At 44.3% G+C, this 20,416-nt stretch overlaps 1 protein-coding gene across 1 annotated transcript in view; it reads left to right on the top strand.

Annotated features, from left to right (window-relative positions):
- Positions 1 to 8,550: 8,550 nt before the first annotated feature.
- The window catches only part of CCNY (cyclin Y), a 107,311-nt gene continuing 95,445 nt past the window's right edge, over positions 8,551 to 20,416 (top strand). The window contains exon 1 of the mRNA XM_079947021.1: positions 8,551 to 8,876. Within this exon, the coding sequence (XP_079803147.1) occupies positions 8,723 to 8,876 (154 nt within the window). The 5' untranslated portion in view covers positions 8,551 to 8,722. The remainder of the gene's footprint in view (positions 8,877 to 20,416) is intronic.

The raw sequence follows: 20,416 nt of genomic DNA, 5'->3' as shown, positions 1-20,416 counted from the left end.
AGTGATGCGTGATCCACCCCCTCCGCTGAATACCCATTGCTGGGAATCGCAGGTGTGCTGTTGTGCTCAGGTTCTGCTTGTGGGTTTTCCATGGGTGTCTGGTTGGTCTCTGTGAAAACAGGATGCTGGAATGTACGTTCTTTCACATATGGTGGACCTGTAAAAGGGTAAGAGTATTGGGAAATAATTCATAATGAATTGAAAAAAATGTTTAAAAATTCTTTTCCCAAAAAACCCACCCCAGAGTCCTTTTCGTTGGGAATAATACAGATGGAAATTCTGAGGTGTCAACAAAGGTTATTTATGTATGCCACTATTGCGGCCCATGTTTTGTTAGCCCCCAAATGGAAAGCGAGCGAGGTCCCAACTAAAGAAGAATGGCAACTTAAAATGATGGAATATGTGCAGCTTTCAGACCGAACATATAGAATAAGAGAACAAGAAGAACATACACTTAAAGAAGATTGGAAAATGTTTATTGAATATATGGGAGGAGGGGAATTGTGTACATTTAAAAACGTTGGCAGCATTAAGATAAATTCAACAGTGTAAAGAAGTTTTGATGGATGTAATACTGGAATACTGAATGGTTTAGTTTATGTATCATATGCAGGGATTTATGATATGAAAAATGAACCATGGAAAGAGAAGAAGGGAAGTCACTGACATTTTAAAGTTGCTTAAATGAATATTTTAAATTGTAAAACAGAAAATTTAATAAAAATTATACACAAAAAGAAAAGAAAGAAAACAGGATGTTGGACTAGATGGGCTTTGGGCCTGATCCAGAAGGACGCTCTCTATGTTCTATGTGCATAAACACACAAAAAATGTGAATGTCCATGAGAAGGACAAGGTACACAACTCCCCGAGACTGTTTGATCGTGGAGGAAAGGGTGCAGTGTTGTCTACACTGATGGTAGGATTTCATGACTGAGCCTTTCTCAGCCTTACCTGGAGATGCCTGGGTACTCTGCACACCCAGCAGGGCCTCTACCACTGAGCTATGGCCTTTCCCCAAACACACATGCCTTTGCTGTATTCTGAAGTGGCACAGTCCTGGGAGTAGCACACACTGCTTATGAGAACATGGATCAGCTGCTTGTTTCTCTGTTGTACATCTCAATTACAACCCGGCAGCACAATGCAGGGGGCCACAAAACCACCCTGGTTCAGGAACCGGAGCCACAGCTTCATCACCCAAGCAGGTGGGAAGAATCCATCAACAGGAGATTGGAACGCCAAGGTGAGCACTGCAATGCCACGGCTATAAAAGTTATGAGACTTGCCATCTTTTCACTATAAATAGAGCATGGATAAATCACCCAAGCTTATAATGTGAGCCTGGGAAAAAATTAGTCCCTGACCTAAAAACGCATCCTACTGGATCTTACTGGCTACACTCCACGGAGCATAAAAAAAAGTAATCACTGAAAAGAACAAAAGTAGATCAAGGAGCACCATATGGTGAAGGAAAAAATAGACTGTGTAAGCTGAGATAGAAGTAAAATGGCAGGAAGTACAAGGACATTATGTTATTATGATATAGATGTGTTTTAGGGAAATCATTTGGAGATGACGGGAACAGGTGGCTCTGAAGCCTTAACAAGCAACTCTTTCCCCAGCAGAGGGGGTATGCATGCAAAATCTACCTAAAACCAGTATTTTTTCTTAGTTCATCAGCTTGTAATTAGATGAAGGTTGCCAAGTGGCAACTTTCAAACTCTTACTTTTTGTCTGTTTCCTTCCACCAAAGTCTCTCAAGTTGAAAATTCCCCCTTTCCCCCAACCTCTGTGATAGTCAACAGGTAGCTCTTAAACCACTAAACCTCAGAGATACACGGCTCTTATAAAAAGTCTCAGCATGCTGTTTCGCATCCATCATGCAACCCCTCGCAGTGGGACATGATTAAGTACCGATGAAACATGCTGGTTCCTAAGTAAATGAAGTGTCTTCATAAACCAGACAGGCAAGAGAATGAGATTACATTTCTAATTGCCACGTAATTATATTTTCCTTGTATCTGCCTCCCATGCATCCTTCAGAAAGATCCTTTTTATTTTGGGGACTTAAAAAACAACAGATAATAATCTTTTTTAAAAAAATAATAATAAACCCTATTGATTTAATGACTGTGACCACAGATCACTGACATCCACTGTATGCAGTGTAAGGTCCAAGGTTCAGTCCCTGGGCTATTCAGTTAAAAGGAGCATGTAGCACAGGTAATGTAAAAATACCTTTGCCCAAGGGCCTAGGGAGCTTCTGTGAGTCAAAGTAGGCAGTTCTGATGCATAATAATAATAATAATAATAATAATAATAATAATAATAATAATTATTTAGGTATACCCTGCCCAACTGGCTGGGTTTCCCCAGCCACTCTGGGCGGCTTCCAACACAATATTAAAATACAGTAATGCATCAAACATTAAAAGCTTCCCTAAACAAATGTACAAATCGTCTGACCTGGCAGAAGCAAGCTTACATAGGAATATCGCATGGTGCCTTGGGCCAAGTCGGACCATTTGTACATCTATTGACACTGACTGGCACAGGTTCTCCAGACCTGCAGGCAGGGAGTCTTTTCCTAGCCCTACCTGGAGATGTCAGGGATTAAACCTGAAACCTTCTGCATTTATAGCAGATGTTCTGCTACTGAGCTGTGGCCATCCCACAGTCTCCTATGTTTATGCATTACTCAGAACCCTTTCAATAAAGGCTGATTTGTCTAGGAGTGATTAATATAACTGATATTAATATAACTGGATGGCCCTCTGTTAGGGATGCTTTAGTTTGAGATTCCGAAATTGAGGTGGGCTCCATGACCCGCAGGGTCCCTTCCAACCCTGCAATTCTATGATTCTATGCATGGGATGATGACTAGAACTTATCAACGGATGTTGTCTACTCATGTTAATACTAGAAGAAATAGACTAAAAAAATTACACCTGCAGGAATTTGAAAAAGAGAAACATTTAGAAATGGATTTGCTAGAATGTTGGTGGGATATTGAAGGAGATATAATGAAAAAGCATAGTTAGCATTATTATTACACCCTGCCCCCCGCAACATACACACATCTGTTCTCTTACTGTCACACTATCTAGCTTCATGCTGCCAAATCCGGTACTTTTCTAAATGTACCTACTGCAGTTTGAGTACTGGCAGGATGCTATATCCTGCAAGGCTGTCCACCCTCTCACAGATGTAGCCTGCTGAACTCTGTTGATCTGCAGAATCAGGCCAATGAATGGCAGGAGATTACCGTAAATCACAGCTCCTTCAAAAGCAACAGGTTTCCATCCTGGCGCTGCTTACCAGCCGCTTGACATGCTTATGATTTGCAGCAGTGAATATACCACCACTTCAGTCTTTCTCGATATACCCTTATTCTGGACTAGTAACTTGCATTTCTAAGGCCTGTCCCTGTTCATTTTCATTTAAGACTTCCAAAGTAATGGTTTGGGCTCTGTTCCAGTGTGGTTTAGGGGAAGAAAGGTTAAATACAAATTTCCATTTAGTTTGAATACAATTCTTTTTTTGTTCATGTGAATACAGCCGGTGGGCCACCCTACAGCCTCTGGACTTCTCTGATGCTCCTGTTTTTCTGCAGAGAGCTCCTCAGAGAATAGGGAAGTTCATGCATGTAAGCAGCAATCTATATAGTAAGTGGTCTCTAACTGAATGAAATGCGCCAAACAATATCGCCATTCAATAAGCCTTTAAGCAAGCCAACCATGGCACAGTGAAGAGGCTTTGTTGAACAGTGGCTCACATGATGACCATTTTTACAGAAGCATCCCACTTTTTTGGTTTGGCTGAAATGAATTAATTTATCACCACCAAAGCTGGAGCATGCCTTTCTGACATTTAATTCCCACATTTATTTGGGTCAGCTGTTAAAAGCAGCAGCAGCAGCAGAGGTGTGTGACATTTGCTTTCAAAGACATAAGGTGACAACTAATCCCCTTTTTATTGAACATTCTTTTGTGTTGACTTGCGTTGGCAGAAATGCATTTGCTGGCAGATTGATTTTAGAGATTATAAACTGCTTTTTGAAATCTCAAAGTGGCACACAAATCATATGATCAGATGAAAGCAAAACATCAACAAAAAACACAGATAAATGTGTTTTTGGAATATGGAATATGGAATACGGAAACCAGCATCAGACCCTAAATCAGGGATTGCGAACCAGTGGCCCTCCAGATGTCATTGTACTACAGTTCCCACAATCCATTTCTCATACTGGCTGGGGCTGATGGGAGTTGGAGTCCAATATCTGGAGGGCCACAGAATCCCCACCTTCTCCTTAATTTAACCAACTGGTTGCTGACACAAGTTTCAGCTGTGAGGGGTGATCCTTCCTCTTGACACTGTCGAGGCAGGACTTTGGGGCAGAAGTGCAGGGCCCCATTCAGCAGGATTCACAGGAGGGGCTTCCAAAGGCAAGAATGTTAACTCGTATCACAGTTTGAAATAAGAAGAGTAAAACACATCACAGTCTAAAGAGTCCTTTTCCATTAGACTAACTGCAGCACTAGTCCTTCAGTACCAGGCTCTGAAGGTCTTTAGAGGCCAAAACTAGCACTTTTAATGGAGTCCAGAATTGGTAGCCAGTATAACAGGAAGAAATGGAGGCAGTGAGAGATTTTACTTTCTTGGGTTGCATGATCACTGCAGATGGTGACAGCAGTCACGAAATTAAAAGACGCCTGTTTCATGGGAGAGAAGTGATGACAAACCTAGACAGCATCTTAAAAAGCAGAGACATCACCATGCCGACAAAGGTCCGTATAGTTAAAGCTATGGTTTTCCCATTAGTGATGTATGGAAGTGAGAGCTGGACCATAAAGAAGGCTGATCGCCGAAGAATTGATGCTTTTGAAATAAGGTGCTGGAGGAGACTTTTGAGAGTCCCATGGACTGCAAGAAGATCAAACCTATCCATTCTGAAGGAAATCAACCCTGAATGCTCACTGGATTGACAGATCCTGAAGCTGAGGCTGCAATACTTTGGCCACCTCATGAGAAGAGAAGACTCCCTGGAAAAGACCCTGATGTTGGGAAAGATTGAGGGCACAAGGAGAAGGGGACTACAGAGGACGAGATGGTGGGACAGTGTTCTCGAAGCTACCAACATGAGTTTGACCAAACTGCGAGAGGCAGTGGAAGAAAGGAGTGCCTGGCATGCTCTGTTCCATGGGGTCACGAAGAGTTGGACATGACTAAACAACAACAACATTAACTACAATAACAAGAAACACACCAAGATAAACACCCCAACCCATTTGTACGTGTAGGAACTATGGCTTGCACACCAACAAAGCATGTTCCACATTTCTTTAGTGCTGGTGGATGTGTCTCCTTGGCAACCAGTCAGAAGTTCTGGAGCTACTATGGCTGCCGGATCCAAGAGTGAAGGAGAGCCCTCCACCTCCCAATGCCATTTGCTTCACCCTCAAATAGCCTGTGCTGTTAAGATGTTTCATTGGACGCCTGCAGTTTTCCACTCACTGGGCCTATTCCTGCCCTCAAAGAACAAACCTGCCCCATTTGCAGTGTGACAACCCTTCGGAGAGATCTGGAGACTACCCCTTAATCTGATCTTCTCCAGGCTAAACATGCTCAACTCGTCCAACCAATCTTCAAAAGACTTAAGTTTCCAGATAATCCTGCTTCCCTTTCTTCTTGACACAATGCAGTTTGTTAGTACTGTTCTTCAGATGTGGTGTCCAGAACTCAGCATGGTACTCTCTTTCAAATGAAATAAGGGATTTTCCCCCTAGCTAATGAAATAAAACCTTTTAAACACACACACACACACACACAATTCATTTAAAAAATACAAACCAACCACATCCTACAACAGCCACAGGAAGCTTTGGCTGCGCACTAAGAAGAGGAAAATTACTGACAACAATTGCTGTGATTCAGGATCTCCTAACTCCTGAAAGCGTTGCAAACCACATAATGTGCGGTCAGAGGGTATGCATGTGTGCGCTACATGCTGAAGAAGCATAATTTGAACCAGGCCTCAACAGAGCCTGCTTCCCAAGGTAGGATGTGACACATGCAATCCAAATAGAAAAGCATTGCATTTTTGAGGAGGGCCATCCCAATACATTTTGGTGCCAGAGGCTAAGGACAGGATGGCACCCCCACTTCCACATACAGAATCTAACTGGACTGTGGCAGCTGAATTTAAAGACAGACAAATCTAACAGTTTTCATTTCTTTCATTTTCTCATTTTTCCAGTCTTAAATTTTCTACATTTCCACAAACGTTTTATTTTATTTTTTAAAAAATGTCCTCCTGAAAATTCATTCCCTAACAGGCAATTTTTTGCAGTGACTTTCCTTACTATAGAACATTTTTGTATGTTAGATTCACTTATATATGCAAACTTATGCACCCTTTATCCTGGTATATGTAATTTTTTGTACATGTTTTTGAGAATTGCACAGCAAAATCTGAAGAGTGAGTTTTGAAGCATGGCTATGTTTCGGTTTGCATTTTATTTCAGAAAGTGGACATTAGGTAGGTTTGCCTTTAATACAAGCTGAATCAAATCCTGCCTCTTTCTCACTGAATGTTATTTCAAGATGGGCAGTGAAACAACATCTTCCATGATATCTGAAGGCAGTGGGATGAATTAGGATGTGCAGAGCAGGCTAGCCTAAGGGAATCAGGGAACTTCTGTCATGCCTGCCATCTGTCTCTTGAGGAAACCGTCTTAATCTGTTTTATGGTAGGGATGGCCCTGTATTTGAGAATGTGTATGGTTCCTTTAGGGACGCAGGTGGCGCTGTGGGTTAAAGCCTCAGCGCCTAGGACTTGCCGATCGAAAGGTCGGCGGTTCGAATCCCTGCGGCGGGGTGCGCTCCCACTGCTCGGTCCCAGCGCCTGCCAACCTAGCAGTTCGAAAGCACCTCCAGGTGCAAGTAGATAAATAGGGACCGCTTACCAGCGGGAAGGTAAGCGCCAGAGCAGCGATGTCACGCTGGCCACGTGACCCGGAAGTGTCTCCGGACAGCGCTGGCCCCTGGCCTCTTAAGTGAGATGGGCGCACAACCCTAGGCAGGGGTACCTTTACCTTTACCTTTATGGTTCCTTTCTCCTATGACTAGGTGATCCAGGTGAGGCCCCATTGCTTGACGTCAGAGGTATACCTGGGGTGGGCATGGATCCAAATGGGGCATGACCCCCCCCATCTTTCTATGAGTGCCCACTTGAATATATCTGGGTGGGTTATGAATTTGGGAGAAACTGAATTTGTGTGCGTGCGATCTTGGTTACTGGGTAGGATATAAATTTTGGGTAATCAATTTACTTAACTTTGCAGGGGTAATGAATTGGGGAGAAATAGTGTACCGTAATTGATTTGCAAAAGAGAGAAATTAATGGGGGTAAAATGAATCGAAGAGAAGCTGATTTGGGGTGATCTAAGGTGGGGTTCAAACTAAACAATTTATTTACAGTGATTGGCTTTGCCTTCTGTGCCATGCCAAATCCGCATCCTATAAATGCGCATTTGCAGATTTGTGTTGATGCTCCCCTGCCCCGAAACTTTCAGGTATCCAATTACGCCCCCCCCCACGCCCCCGCTGGAAGCCAGCCTTTACATCCATTTGGGGCACTGGTGGTGCCCAAACTCGAACACAAGACCTTGTTCCCTTAGCAGCGTCTTTCGGATCGGGCCCTCCTGCCCCCTAAACCAGAAGGGGCGCGGGTTATCCCAGCCCCTCAGCTTGTCACTTCCAAAACTAAGCTCAGGGAGGGGGGAGGAAAGCGAAAGCAGAGCAAAGACCTCCCACAGCGGAGCCACGCAGAGGAGGATCCCGGCCGCGGAGGAGCCTCCGGCCCGTTTCCTTCCAGGGCAGCCGGCAAAAAGGAGGGAGGCGGTGCTGTCTCTGGCCGCGGCCGGCTCTCCCGCTCCTTGCCGTGCAGGGGGCTTTTCCCTCCGCCCGCGGCTGGGATCCCCTCCCTCTCGCGCTCGGCTGCGGCCGGGCCGGGCTTCCCCCGACGGGAGGAGCCAGCAGAAGAGGCGCTGCTGCTGCTTAAAGAAACAGACGCCCGCCTGCCTGCCTGCCTGCCCTGTTTGACTAGCAGCAGCAGCAGCGAGAGCGAGCAAGCCCGGCGTTCCCACCCACTTGAACCGGAACCGTTTTCCCCCTTTTCTTCCCCCCGCTTCTTTTTTTTCCTTTTGGCAAAAGGCAGCCTCGGGGTTCGCTGTCGCCGCTGCTGCTGCTTCTGCTCGCTGGCGGGGGAGAAAAGGCTGCGGTGTTGCCGCCGCCGCCGCCAGCCCGCCCCTCCTGCCGCTGCTGCTGGGAAGAGGAAGAAGAGGCGGCGGAGCGGCGGAGGGCAATGGGGCTGCGGCTCTGCAGCAGCAGCAGCAGCAGCAGCAGAGGCATAGCCCGGCTTTGCAGCAGCGCCTGCCTGGGCACGAGGACTGAGCCGCGCGGCGGGGCAAGGCGGCTTGCATGAGCCTCGGGGCACAGCAGCAGCCGCCGGGGAGCGCGGCCGGCGGGAGCCTCGCTTGCTGCCGCCGCCACCGTCGTCTTGCCCCGCAGCGGCGCTTGCCGTTTCCCAGCACGCTGATGGTTTCTCGACGTCGCTGGTGACTGCTGCCTCCCTCCTCCTCCTCCTTCACTACCATCACCCTTCCTTCCCTTCTTTTTCCTTCCTTCCTTCCTCCTTTTTCCACGGGCGGCGGAGATGGGGAACACGACCTCATGCTGCGTGTCGTCCAGCCCCAAGCTGCGGAGGAATGCCCATTCCCGGCTGGAGTCCTACCGCCCCGACACCGAGCTGAGCCGGGAGGACACGGGATGCAACCTGCAGCACATCAGCGACAGGGAGAACATCGACGGTAAGGAGAAACCCCCGATCTCCACCCCCCCTCGCCCACAACCGCGCGAGACCCCGGATTTTGCGGCGTGGATGTGGGAAAAGAGAGAGAGAGAGATTCCCCACCTTCATGCACGTGGGAAAGCCTCCCTGCACGCGTCAAGCAACAAGCAACATTCCAAAGACGGCTTAATAAAAACTTGAGCCTTGGAGCGGTCTTTCTTTCTTTGCCTTTCTTTCTTTGCAAGCTAGAGATCGGCATCCCCGAAGAAGGAATGCGGAAGAGCGCTCCTGAGCATGTTTTGGGTGTGTGTGTGTGTTAAGCGAGCGGTAGCCTCTGAGCATGTGCTGATTGCTCTTCGGGCGGGCTCTGCCCTTACGCATGATGAGGAGAAAGCCACCTGAGGTGTCAGATTTTGGGGGTTCTATTAAGGGTTGCAGATTGTCAGTTGCATAAGAGGATTGCATTTTGATATTTTTTCTCCACCTGCCCCCCCCCCCTCAGGTAGCAAAATATGCCTCCCTTGCCTAATGACAGAGCCTTGGGGAAAGGGCTTGATTTGGGACACTGCTGGGTGTCTCAAGGATCCTTTAGCAGATGCCACCAAAGAGTTAGAGGTTTGAGGCCTTCCCATCGTTTTAGTTCTGTTTATTTACTGCATGTATTTATATTCAGGATGAAAAGCCTTCCAAGGCAGCTTGTGATGGTTTGTGGGTTGTTGTTTTTTAATCACAGTAAACAGCACCAACATATAAAAAGTACCCAGGATCCTTCCTGCCACAGAGCAGTTGGTAGTAGATAGAATGGCCCAGCCATGGTGGAATAGGCCATCTGGGGCAATATGTCTCTTCTAGCTCCTGAAATCCTGATGGCAGATGTGGACCATTTTTCAAACTTCCAACCTAAGAAATATGCCTTGGTTTAAAAAAATATATTTCCTCATGGGCTACTAGTGAGTCTCCACATGCTGCTTGTGCTTTTTGTGTGGGGGTCAGCGCTGGAGCCATGTTCTCTTGTTGAGAGCTGTGCGCGGGGAGGACATAGCTCAAAGACTTTCTTCAAGCAATTGTCATGGAGCAGGTCCCACAATTTGCCTGGGGTCCAGGTCACTTCCCTTGGTCTCTTCAGCAGAGTTGCGAAGGGAAAATGACTCTCACCTCGCCCTGCTAATTTTCTTGGTGAAGCCAGGCTGACCTAGCCAGTGTACCGCAGAACTGGATGGTGCAGTTTTGTGGTACGTTGTGCTAGGCCAACCTTACTTCATAAACAAAACCTACAACTTCTAGGGTGGCACAAGGTAAGCACATTCTTTCCCCATAGATGCAGCTTTACCGCAGCTACGACCGTGTTTGACCATTGACCGTACTGGCAGGGGCTGATGCATAGCTGTCAACTTCCCCCTTTTCTATTTGGAATAAGGAAATTTCCCTTAAAAAAAGGAAAAAGTTGACAGCTATGGGCTGATGGGAATTGGAGTCTAAACATCTGGAGGGTCACACTTTTTGCCCTGCCACCATACCAAGGGGGAAGAGAGCTAACCCTTCAGTCTGTGAGCAAGAGGTCTTGGGACAATGTTGGAATTTCTGCCCATTTCCCAATCTTCTCAAGTGTTTAACGTAAGAAGGGAAGGGAGTATCCAACAGTTGTTTCCCAACTCCAGTTCACAGAGGAATGTGTGTGACCTTGAGTTACTAAGAGAAATAGCCAGTATTTGAAGGGAGGAGAAGGGGCAGCTCTAGGTCTTTCCCCCCCTGACCGCCTTTTTGTGAAGAGAAACTGAAGACGACCTTGAAAATACTGTTGCGGTCCCATGGACACTGTGAGATGGTTCTCAGGGTGTGTTTCTAGGGTAGCCTAATTTACCCCTTAACCTGGTGCACTTTGCTGGTTTTTGGACTACAACTCCCATGATGAAGAGCACTAGGTTTGGGAAGACTGTTTTAGTGGGGTAGGAAAGGGACTAGGGTGTGCCTTTCCTCCCTCCATCTCATTACTGACTGAAATTTTATTTTTTCCTCTCGTGTAGCTCATGCCTCCGGCGCTTTCATTTGAAAGTGGCAGTGTCAAAATACTGTGGGGTTTTCTTGTTTTTGTTTTTTTGTTGTACCTCATGCTGTTCATCCATCCACATGTGAGCATCACTGTCATTCTGTTGTGGGAAATGCTAGCATATGTTGCTCTTGCTTTTGATGGAAGAAGCTTTTGGATGTTATCATGACACTCTGGGGGACGGCTTTTTGGGCCCGTCAGTATTTTTCCTCATACTCTAGAAGGGAAAGCCTCGCAACCCCCCCTCCCAAAATCCCATAGTTACTTTTTGTTTAAGGTGCAGTGTGTTCCTAGGCAACAAATTTCACTCATTTTTGTGTTGCCTTTTATGGGGCATAGTCCAACAGGAAAATCTGGGTTCTCGCCCCCCCAACCTTTTAAAGGATGTATATCTGTGGGAAAACCTGTAATATTTAAGAATGCTATACTTTTGGGCTTCACAACATGTTGTGGACATATACGGGTTCTTGCAATATACAAGCGTCCCAAGTTCAATCAAATTGGTAGGGTTGTGACCAACTAACTACTCAAGAGTAGACCCATTGAAAGTAATAGACCTAAGTTAGTCATCTTTGTTAACTTTTGTTCTGGCTTCTACTCATTAACTGGGTTTATTCTAAGTATGACTAGTGCTGGATACAAACCATAGCCTTAAGAATCTGTCTATATTCAGTTTCAGAAACAAGCTGCGGTCCATCGGATCTCAATTAGTATCATGGGATAATTGTTCTGGTTTGTGCTGGTTTGTGCTAAATTTCACTGAGAAATGTAGACAGTTACAGATACTGGGCAGGTTTCTTCTGTGGCAGTCTTTACTGATGCCTTCCCCTGCATGGATTGACAAGACATTGGCATAATGGATTAACACTTGTGCTAGAGTCAGAGAGCTATTTGAAAAGTGTCTGGGAAATCCTGACTTGCCTGTCAAGTGGGTGTCCTTTGTATGAGTTAATTGGAATCTTGTCAGTTCTTTTAAAAGTGTGTCCATCCACACATGTGTTTCTCTTTAAAAAAAAAAAGCAAAACTGGTAGCTTCAACATTCAACAGCTTTCATACACCAGATTTTATTTTAACACATTATTTCCCCATGTGCATTGGTTTGATTTGAAATATTGCATAGACAGACTATTGTTTCTTAATAGTGTGTGGATGTTGGCTAAAGTTGAGACAATTAAAACACATTATTATTATTATTATTATTATTATTATTATTTGTAGACTTTTTTGGGCCACAGATGAGTAGCTGATGAGCATTCCTAATGCCCTCAGAGTGATTAATTCTTATGTTGTAACGTCAGAAGTGGCCAGGTTAGCAATGAGTGCATTTTATGAAACGCTAGTAGGGGGAAAAAATCTGACCATCTGACAAGATGTGCTCAGTGCTGTGTGGTATTTATTTTGTACCTTTTCAAGGTAAAATGACAGTTCTAAAAAATAATTGTTTTGTGTAAGATTTCTTTTTGCGAAATAATCTACACTTGACTTGATTTGACCCCTGGCTGAAAACCAGAGTGTTCACAGGGTTCATTTTGAATGAAAGCAGAGGTGAGGTGTGGCCTAGTCTGAGCTCTCAGTTAATGAGTTATTCAGGTGTGTTTATATGTGGGACTATTAACCCCAGTAGATAAGCAATGTAAAGGTAAAGGTAAAGGTACCCCTGTCCGTACGGGCCAGTCTTGACAGACTCTGGGGTTGTGCGCCCATCTCACTTAAGAGGCCAGGGGCCAGCGCTGTCCGCAGACACTTCCGGGTCATGTGGCCAGCGTGACATCGCTGCTCTGGCGAGCCAGAGTCGCACACGGAAACGCCGTTTACCTTCCCGCTGGTAAGCGGTCCCTATTTATCTACTTGCACCCGGAGGTGCTTTCGAACTGCTAGGTTGGCAGGCGCTGGGACCGAGCAGTGGGAGCGCACCCCGCCGCAGGGATTCGAACCGCCGAACTTTCGATCGGCAAGTCCTAGGCGCTGAGGCTTTAACCCACAGCGCCACCTGCGTCCCACCCAGATAAGCAATGTAATATGTGTCAAATAGATCGAAAGAAATGTTGGTATTTGTTGGACTTTGATAGCTCAGCAATATACAAATATTTTCTGATATATAAGAATGTATATAACCATGTGTCTTTTTTGTTAATTATTTGCATTGCTTCTCTGAATTAGATACCAACAAACTTGTTTCAGGCTCAGTACCTCAAGGTTTGGTGTGGATCAAAGGATGGAAGGGAAATAAATCTTTGTCTCTCAAACAGGCATATAGCACTGTGTATCTTTAATTTTGCAGTCATAACTATTGGAGATTTCCTAGTTGGAGGTGGTTAGAATGATTCCAGCATGCAATAAAACAAATCCTCTCTCTCATGCCATTTCTTGAGAAGACCGACACCATAATTCTTGCATGTCTTTAATTGTTTACAACTTGAAACTTCAAAAATCCTGCACATTCTCACAGTGGAGGAATTTGTCTGGCCTTGCCCTTTTACTGAAGTTACTCTTTATCACTGGCTGTTGAAGAAAAAGATTACTTCTTGACCGTAATGTTCAGGGTTCAGTTTATGTTGAATTTATGACACCCGCCCTCCCTGGTTCAACAACAACAACAACAACAACAACAACAACAACAACAATAATAATAATAATAATAATTTAGCCCCTGCCCTCCCCGGCCAAAACTGGGCTCAGAGCAGCTAACATCATATGTATAATACATTAATCATGCTTTAGCCGTTAAGTGATATTTGCCACCATTAAGACCTTTTTGTGGCGAGTGTAACAACTGGTTGCGCTCAACAAATGCAGGCCCTCTCTACCTTTTGCTAAAAGCAACTGTTTTATAAATTCCATTAATTAGGGGATTAATGCTGTTAAGAACCGGCTAAAGCATCATCTGATCCTTAAAATGCTCTTGCAACACGATCCTATTAGTTGAAGCACTGGCAAATTAGCATTTAAGATTAGATGCAATGATTTCTGCACTGCTATGCCGTCGTTATCTGTGATGTTCCCACTCACGTCACACGCTGATCCAGGATATTGTAGCCATATAACAATGCCAGATGCTGTTTGTGGGGTGGGTTTGAATATTAATAGCGTAATAATTTCAGCTCTGATGCAGTGTTTTCCTCCCTCATGCTTGGAATGAAACACTAACACAGTACTGCTAGATCACATCTTGCACTGTCAATTCCGGATCAGAAATCTGCATCCCATATAACTGGGCCACTAATAAAATCCATTCAGGCCTCCTTTTTATGGCATGTCAATCGCGTGTTAAATTTTCTGTGCATGGTGGGAGAACTCTTGACTGGGGATTGTTTTTCAACATGATTTATTTGCTAGACAAGGGCTGTTTATTTTGTTTAACCAAGTATGTGGGAAATTTTTTGATCAAAGGCAGAATTGTACAAGAGCTTTTAGGTTTGTGGAACTGGATGCAAAAGACTCAGGGTTTCAGAGCAGCAGACAGATTGTTTTGCAGTCTTTGCATGGCTTGCTTAAAGAAAATTTAATAAAAAGGAACGTTCAGTTAGATTGGGTCGCAACATATTCAGGACGCATACCCATAGAGCTCCATTGAGTCTGGAATAGTGCATGTGCTGTTAAGGATGGAGTGCATTGTTAAGGAATCAAAATATTTATAGTTTTTCAAAGTATTGCTACAGTATAATCTTCCTCTTATATATATATACAGTACACACAAACTTTAGAGTAATTTCATCATCTGGAATGTGAGCCTTTCAGCGCTGCTGATACTTTTTTTGGTATTTCCTTGCAGTTGACGATTGAATGAATTCTGATAAATTGTATGCCTAGTGTATTATTCAGTTAGAGGTCTGGGCAAGGCATATGCAGACAAGGTGTAAGGAAGTTGGCATATCAGTCATTTTTAATAACTAGACATAAGAATACTTGAAAATGTATAAGTGATCGTACTTTGTTAAAAGGCTCGCACATTGGCTGTATTGGGACGACAAGGGAAGCCATGTGGCTTATCTATGGGAATGAGTACCATGCTAATTCATGCTGCTGAGTGCTCCTGCTGCACTCATTTCTTTGTGTAAGCAGGGTAATAAACCATAATCCTTGGGTTAGTATTGCATTTGGACTAGTGATTGTGGTTGTTTCTTCCAGGGGGAAACCAAAGGTAGCCTTTTCAGATCATGATTGGTTTGGAGAGAAACCAGCTATGAGGATTGATTTGGATGTCCAAATGGTTTGTTGTTCCTGGTCACACCAGAAGATGATTGTGGTTGGCACCATTTGGCATCATACACTATCTGCTTATTCACAACAAACCATGGTTTATGGCTTACCATGCCATCCAGATGTGATCGCTGAAATTTATATATTATAGTTGATATTGAACTGAGTGCTCCACCTATGTTGTGTGATATGCTTATGTGGTCATTCCGCAGCCATGGCATAATTTCTCCTATTGGTCTTGCCATACATGAGATGTTGCCTTGGGAACTGGTAGCCAGAAACTTTTCTGTTTGCACATCCCATTATAAACTCTTGTCTCTTAAAACCCTTCTGGATTCAGTGCTTGCCGTGGATTCAGTGCTTGCTGGCTGCCAAGACCTTGCCATTCTTTCCACTTTGATAAACGGCCAAGGAATTTTTTTGTATATGCATATTTGCCATTGGTTTATAATAAAAAAAAGTACAAAACTGTGCCTTGGATTGTACTGAGCTGTGAAAGTGGTCTTAATTCATGGCACATTGTATGGGTGTAAATTTAAATCACATGCATAATTTATTCATTTTTCATTTAAAAACCAGCTGTATTACATATTTGAAGCTTGCTACTGTGTAAAGAGTAAATGTGTAGAAATTGAAATGTTTCTGGCATATATTGCCACTTAAATGTCAAGTGCAGGAAGGCACTAGAAAGCCACTTTGGAAGGCAGTGTTCTGCCCCTGTGGTTGTAAAGCTGCTCATACAACAATAGCTTTGAGAGCGAAGACCTTCACCAACTTAAATCTCAGCTTTCATTCCTGGAGGATGCAGCAGTAAAGCAAAGTATAACTGAAGAGACCTGCTCCTTTTTAAAGAGGGATTATTAACTCTTTGCTAGTCTTGTTAGTTAATGAGGATACGTGGTGTATGCCAGAAAGAGTGAGTAGCAAATACTTAAGTGGCTATTCAGTGTGCTCCTCCGCTGTTCATCGTTATGTAGTTTGCATAAAAAGGATTATATATGATGGCATATAGTTGCATTTTTCCAGGTGCAGCAGTGTCATTGTGGAGAGAACAGGGAAGTTGAAGAGTGAAGTGGGTGAAGGAACCAGATCAAAGTTCATTTGTTTCCCTGCAAAGTTTCCCTTGTGCATTACTGATTCAGCAATTTATGGGTATGGGTGTCTGTTAGCAAATTGTTCTTGCAGTCCTGCGACCTCTTCACAATTTCCAAATAATCAGTAACAGAATATGTGGTGTCTCTGTCTCTACCCCTTTGCATGAGTTCTGGAAATCTTTAGGGTAAATGTAGATGTTTGAACGCACAATCCTGCCATGTTGCATCAAGCTCTCTTGCTAAGTTAGAGGAGGATAATAAGAGAGGACTCTGTAGCTTGAAAGCCAATTTAGATTTGGAATCAATTACTAATTTCCTTTCTAGCTATATCCATTTTGTGTTGCAGGACCTAACAGTGACTTTTGCTTACCTTTTTTTTTTTTTTTTTTTGAAGGATGGGTAGGGAAGAAGTTTCTTCTTCATTTCTGTTAGTACATGAACTTGCATGCGCAGATTAAAATGTATTCACTTTCTCTGTAGATACTTTGCATTTTGCTCTGGGCAAGGTCATTGAGAATGTAAAGAAAGCAAAACTGATGCTTCCCTCTCTCCTTTATGTTGGAGTAGTGGTTTTAAAAAAATTTTTTAAGTAGGAATAAGAATCCATTGGGAGCTCCAGTGACAGACCCTTTTCTCAGCCTCCTCGCCTGTACCTGAGCTAGTAGAGACAGACACAAAATTGTAGGTTTCATTACAGTCTTGATAGTGACTTTAAAGGAATGTTCCTCACCACATGTCCCACTGTCCCCCTTTTTGCTGATGCACATTTATTATCTCCCATTATCCCAGTCATTCCCCTCTGCCATCCTTTGTTGTTGTTTAGTTGTGTCCGACTCTTCGTGACCCCATGGGCCAGAGCATTCCAGGCACTCCTGTCTTCCACTGCCTCCCGCAGTTTGGTCAAACTCATGTTAGTAGTTTCGAAAACACTGTCCAACCATCTCATTCTCTGTCGTCCCCTTCGCCTTGTGCCCTCAATCTTTCCCAACATCGGGGTCTTTTCCAGGGAGTCTTCTCTTCTCATGAGGTGGCCAAAGTATTGCAGCCTCACCTTCAGGATCTGTCCTTCCAGTGAGCACTCAGGGCTGATTTCCTTCAGAAGGGATACGTTTGATCTTCTTGCAGTCCATGGGACTCTCAAGAGTCTCCTCCAACACCATCATTCAGAAGCGTAAATTCTTTGGCGACCAGCCTTCTTTATGGTCCAGCTCTCATTTCCATACATCACTACTGGGAAAACCATAGCTTTAACTATACGGACCTTTGTCGGCAAGGTGATGTATGTGCTTTTTAAGATGCTGTCTAGGTTTGTCATTGCTTTGCTGTCGCCACCTAGCAACCCCTCATTAAGAGAATTAACATTCTATAACTTCTTTTTTTAAAAAATCTACCTATATTCATTACCTCTACAAGAAAGTTAGCATAATGCATAATGTACGTTTTTATTTCCAGTCAAAAGGATTATATGAGAAGACTCTGCTTTCTTCTCCTTTACAGATCCAACTTAACTCACGTGCTGTTTTCAACTGGGATCTATGGCACACAGTCTCCCTACTTGGGAGCTCACACCAGAGAGCGCATATTCATGAAGCAACATCACTCAGTCAATCTGCTGGTATACTGGGCTCAACTCCTTGACAGCTTTCCCAGTGCCAGGTCCAGCCGCTATACTTACAGAACTATTTACGCTTAACCTTAAAAAAAAATATGGCCTCCATGTGTAAACAAATGTGTAAACAAATGTGTAAACAAATATGGCTGTGCCCAGTGGCTTCTTGTGCTTGGGAGTTCTAAATGGGCATGTTCCTTTTTTCTCCCTTTGAAGCTTTTTGATGTGTGACTGTGCACTGTCTTGTGAATATGTATGCCCTTAGGTTTGGTCCGGAAGCTGCGGCTCGTGCAGGATGTATCGCAGCCCCTCTTATGGCTGGGGTTGTCTTCTGTGAATACATCATGTCAGTGCTGAGGGAACTACACTGGCTACTATTACGCTACCGGGCCAAGTTTTAAGGTTTTACTGTTGCAGTATAAAGCCCTAAACAATGTGGGACTAGGATATCTCAAGAATGACCTCAATGACTATATACCTTCCTGCCCGCTGCCGTTATCTACAAGGGGTCATGCTTGTGATACTGCATGCCCCAGAGGTTCATTTCATGGCAGCTTGGACAAGGTCCTTCAGCTATCCTATGGAACAGAGTGCCTGTTGAAGGTAGATTCCAACACTGTATGCATTTTGTCAGATGCTAAAAACTTTTTATTTTTTATTTTCTCAGGCTTTCTTAGAAGAATGAGTTTACTCGCAGGCAGTATTTGCTCCCCCCCTTTTTTTAAAGAACTATTCTATCTGTTCTTGCTTTATTTTTATTATTGTATACCACTCTTGTTTTATACTGATGATACTGTGATGTGTAGTAGTTCACAAACATTTCATTTTTAAAATAAGCATTTTTATTGAAAGTTTTCAATAAATAAAATAAAAATTAAACCAATTAAACAAAAAATTTAAGAAACCCAAGAAATGAAAGAGAAAAGAAAAGAGAAAGGAGGGGAAAAATAACTATAAGGGGCCTTTATCACATTTAATAATAATAATAATAATAATTAATAATAATTTTTATTTATATTTCTATCATATATATCATTTCATTTATCCACACACAGAAAGGTAGACCCTCCCAGTTCCCACCTGGAAGCCTACCTCATAAACATTCCAGATCAATCAGAAAAATAATATATGCCGTAAATCGCAATGTACTATCTTTGTGTACCAGCAAGGAAGGAATTGCTGTCAGATATGTCCAGCAGGAAATGTACAGTGAAATCGAGGCTTTGTGCCCAGTATACCTTGACAGTGTACTTGCTGAAAGTAACAACCTACCCTTTGGCCCTGACAGTAATTGCCAATTCTCTCTTCTTTAGAGAATGTGACGACTGTGAGGGCCAGGTTGTGCCAGGGGCATGATTTGTGACTTCCCCCTCACCCTTGATGGCGGCTGTCTAATAATTGCGTCACATGTCTCCTTCCTCTTCTCCTGCTCAAGTAAACTGCGAGACTGATTTTCGTGTTACTTAGTTAGTGAAAGTAGCTGGCACTTAGATGAACGAGCAGCTGCTGTTGGCGCTAAGTGGTGGATGTGTAGTTCTGGCACCCAGAAATTGCCTTAACCTGGTGATTGTTTCACCTTCTGGGGATCACAGAGGAAAGGGCATGAACTGACTGGTGAATGCTGGGGGTGAGCCTTGCAGCTGAGAGTACAGTGGACGCTCGGGTTGCAAACGTGATCCGTGCGGGAGGCACGTTTGCAACCCGCAGCACCGGGTCTGCGCACGCGCGGGTCACGATTCAGTGCTTCCGCTCATGCACAAAGCACGATTTAGCACTTCTGTGCATGCGCGAGCTGCGAAACCCGGAAGTAACCCGTTCTAGTACTTCCGGGTTTTGGCACGTCCGTAACCCGAAAACACACAACCTGAAGCGTCTGAAACCCGAGGTATGACTGTATGTGATTGTCCCTTCTAAAGGTTAAAGAATGAGGATGCAGGTCTATCCCCACTATGAGGACAATGAGTTGTATCCATGCTTAGTCCTACTCAGAGTAGACCCATTGAAGTTAATGAACACAGAGAACTTAGGTGTATTCATTTGGGGGGGGGCGCTACTCTGAGTAGGAGTTAGTTGGCTGCAGCCCAGTGTCAGCATCAGGCCTTGGTTATGGTCTGGATAACCGCATCCTCTCTCCTTAGTCTCCTTTTGGTTGCCTTCTCCCACTCCTGCTTTCTGCTGTGCTCTTTCCTGTACGCCTGGCATTACCTTCTTTGGGACCTCTTCCTTCAAGAAACATGTGATTTTAAGAATCCTTAGAGAGGATTCATAGCAGTGTCCAGAGGAGGAATGACTTCTGGGAGGAGCGCAGAGAGAAGAAACGCCATGGTGCATCTGCTGCAGCACAACCAGACACCTTTGTTTGCCCCGGCTGCAACAAAACATGTCTCTCCTGCATCGGTCTCTACAGCCTCAGTAGGGCAAGAAATGGCGCCTTGAGTTTTTGGTGAGGTGAGGCCGATAGTGGCCGGGTGGATCAGAGTGTACAATAAACACAAAAACCCCTCAGCACCGTGTGCTGCCTTCAGCTAAACAGTAGCATTAAGTGTGAGCTGAAAATACCAAACAGGTAGGCAAGATATTGGGACGTGGGTGGCGCTGTGGGTTAAAC

The sequence above is a fragment of the Podarcis cretensis genome (genome assembly GCF_951804945.1).
Source record: "Podarcis cretensis genome assembly, chromosome: 12".
NCBI classification, from domain to species: domain Eukaryota; kingdom Metazoa; phylum Chordata; class Lepidosauria; order Squamata; family Lacertidae; genus Podarcis; species Podarcis cretensis.
The sequence above is the reverse complement of the archived record's forward strand: the minus strand, read 5'-3'. Positions and strand labels throughout refer to the sequence as shown.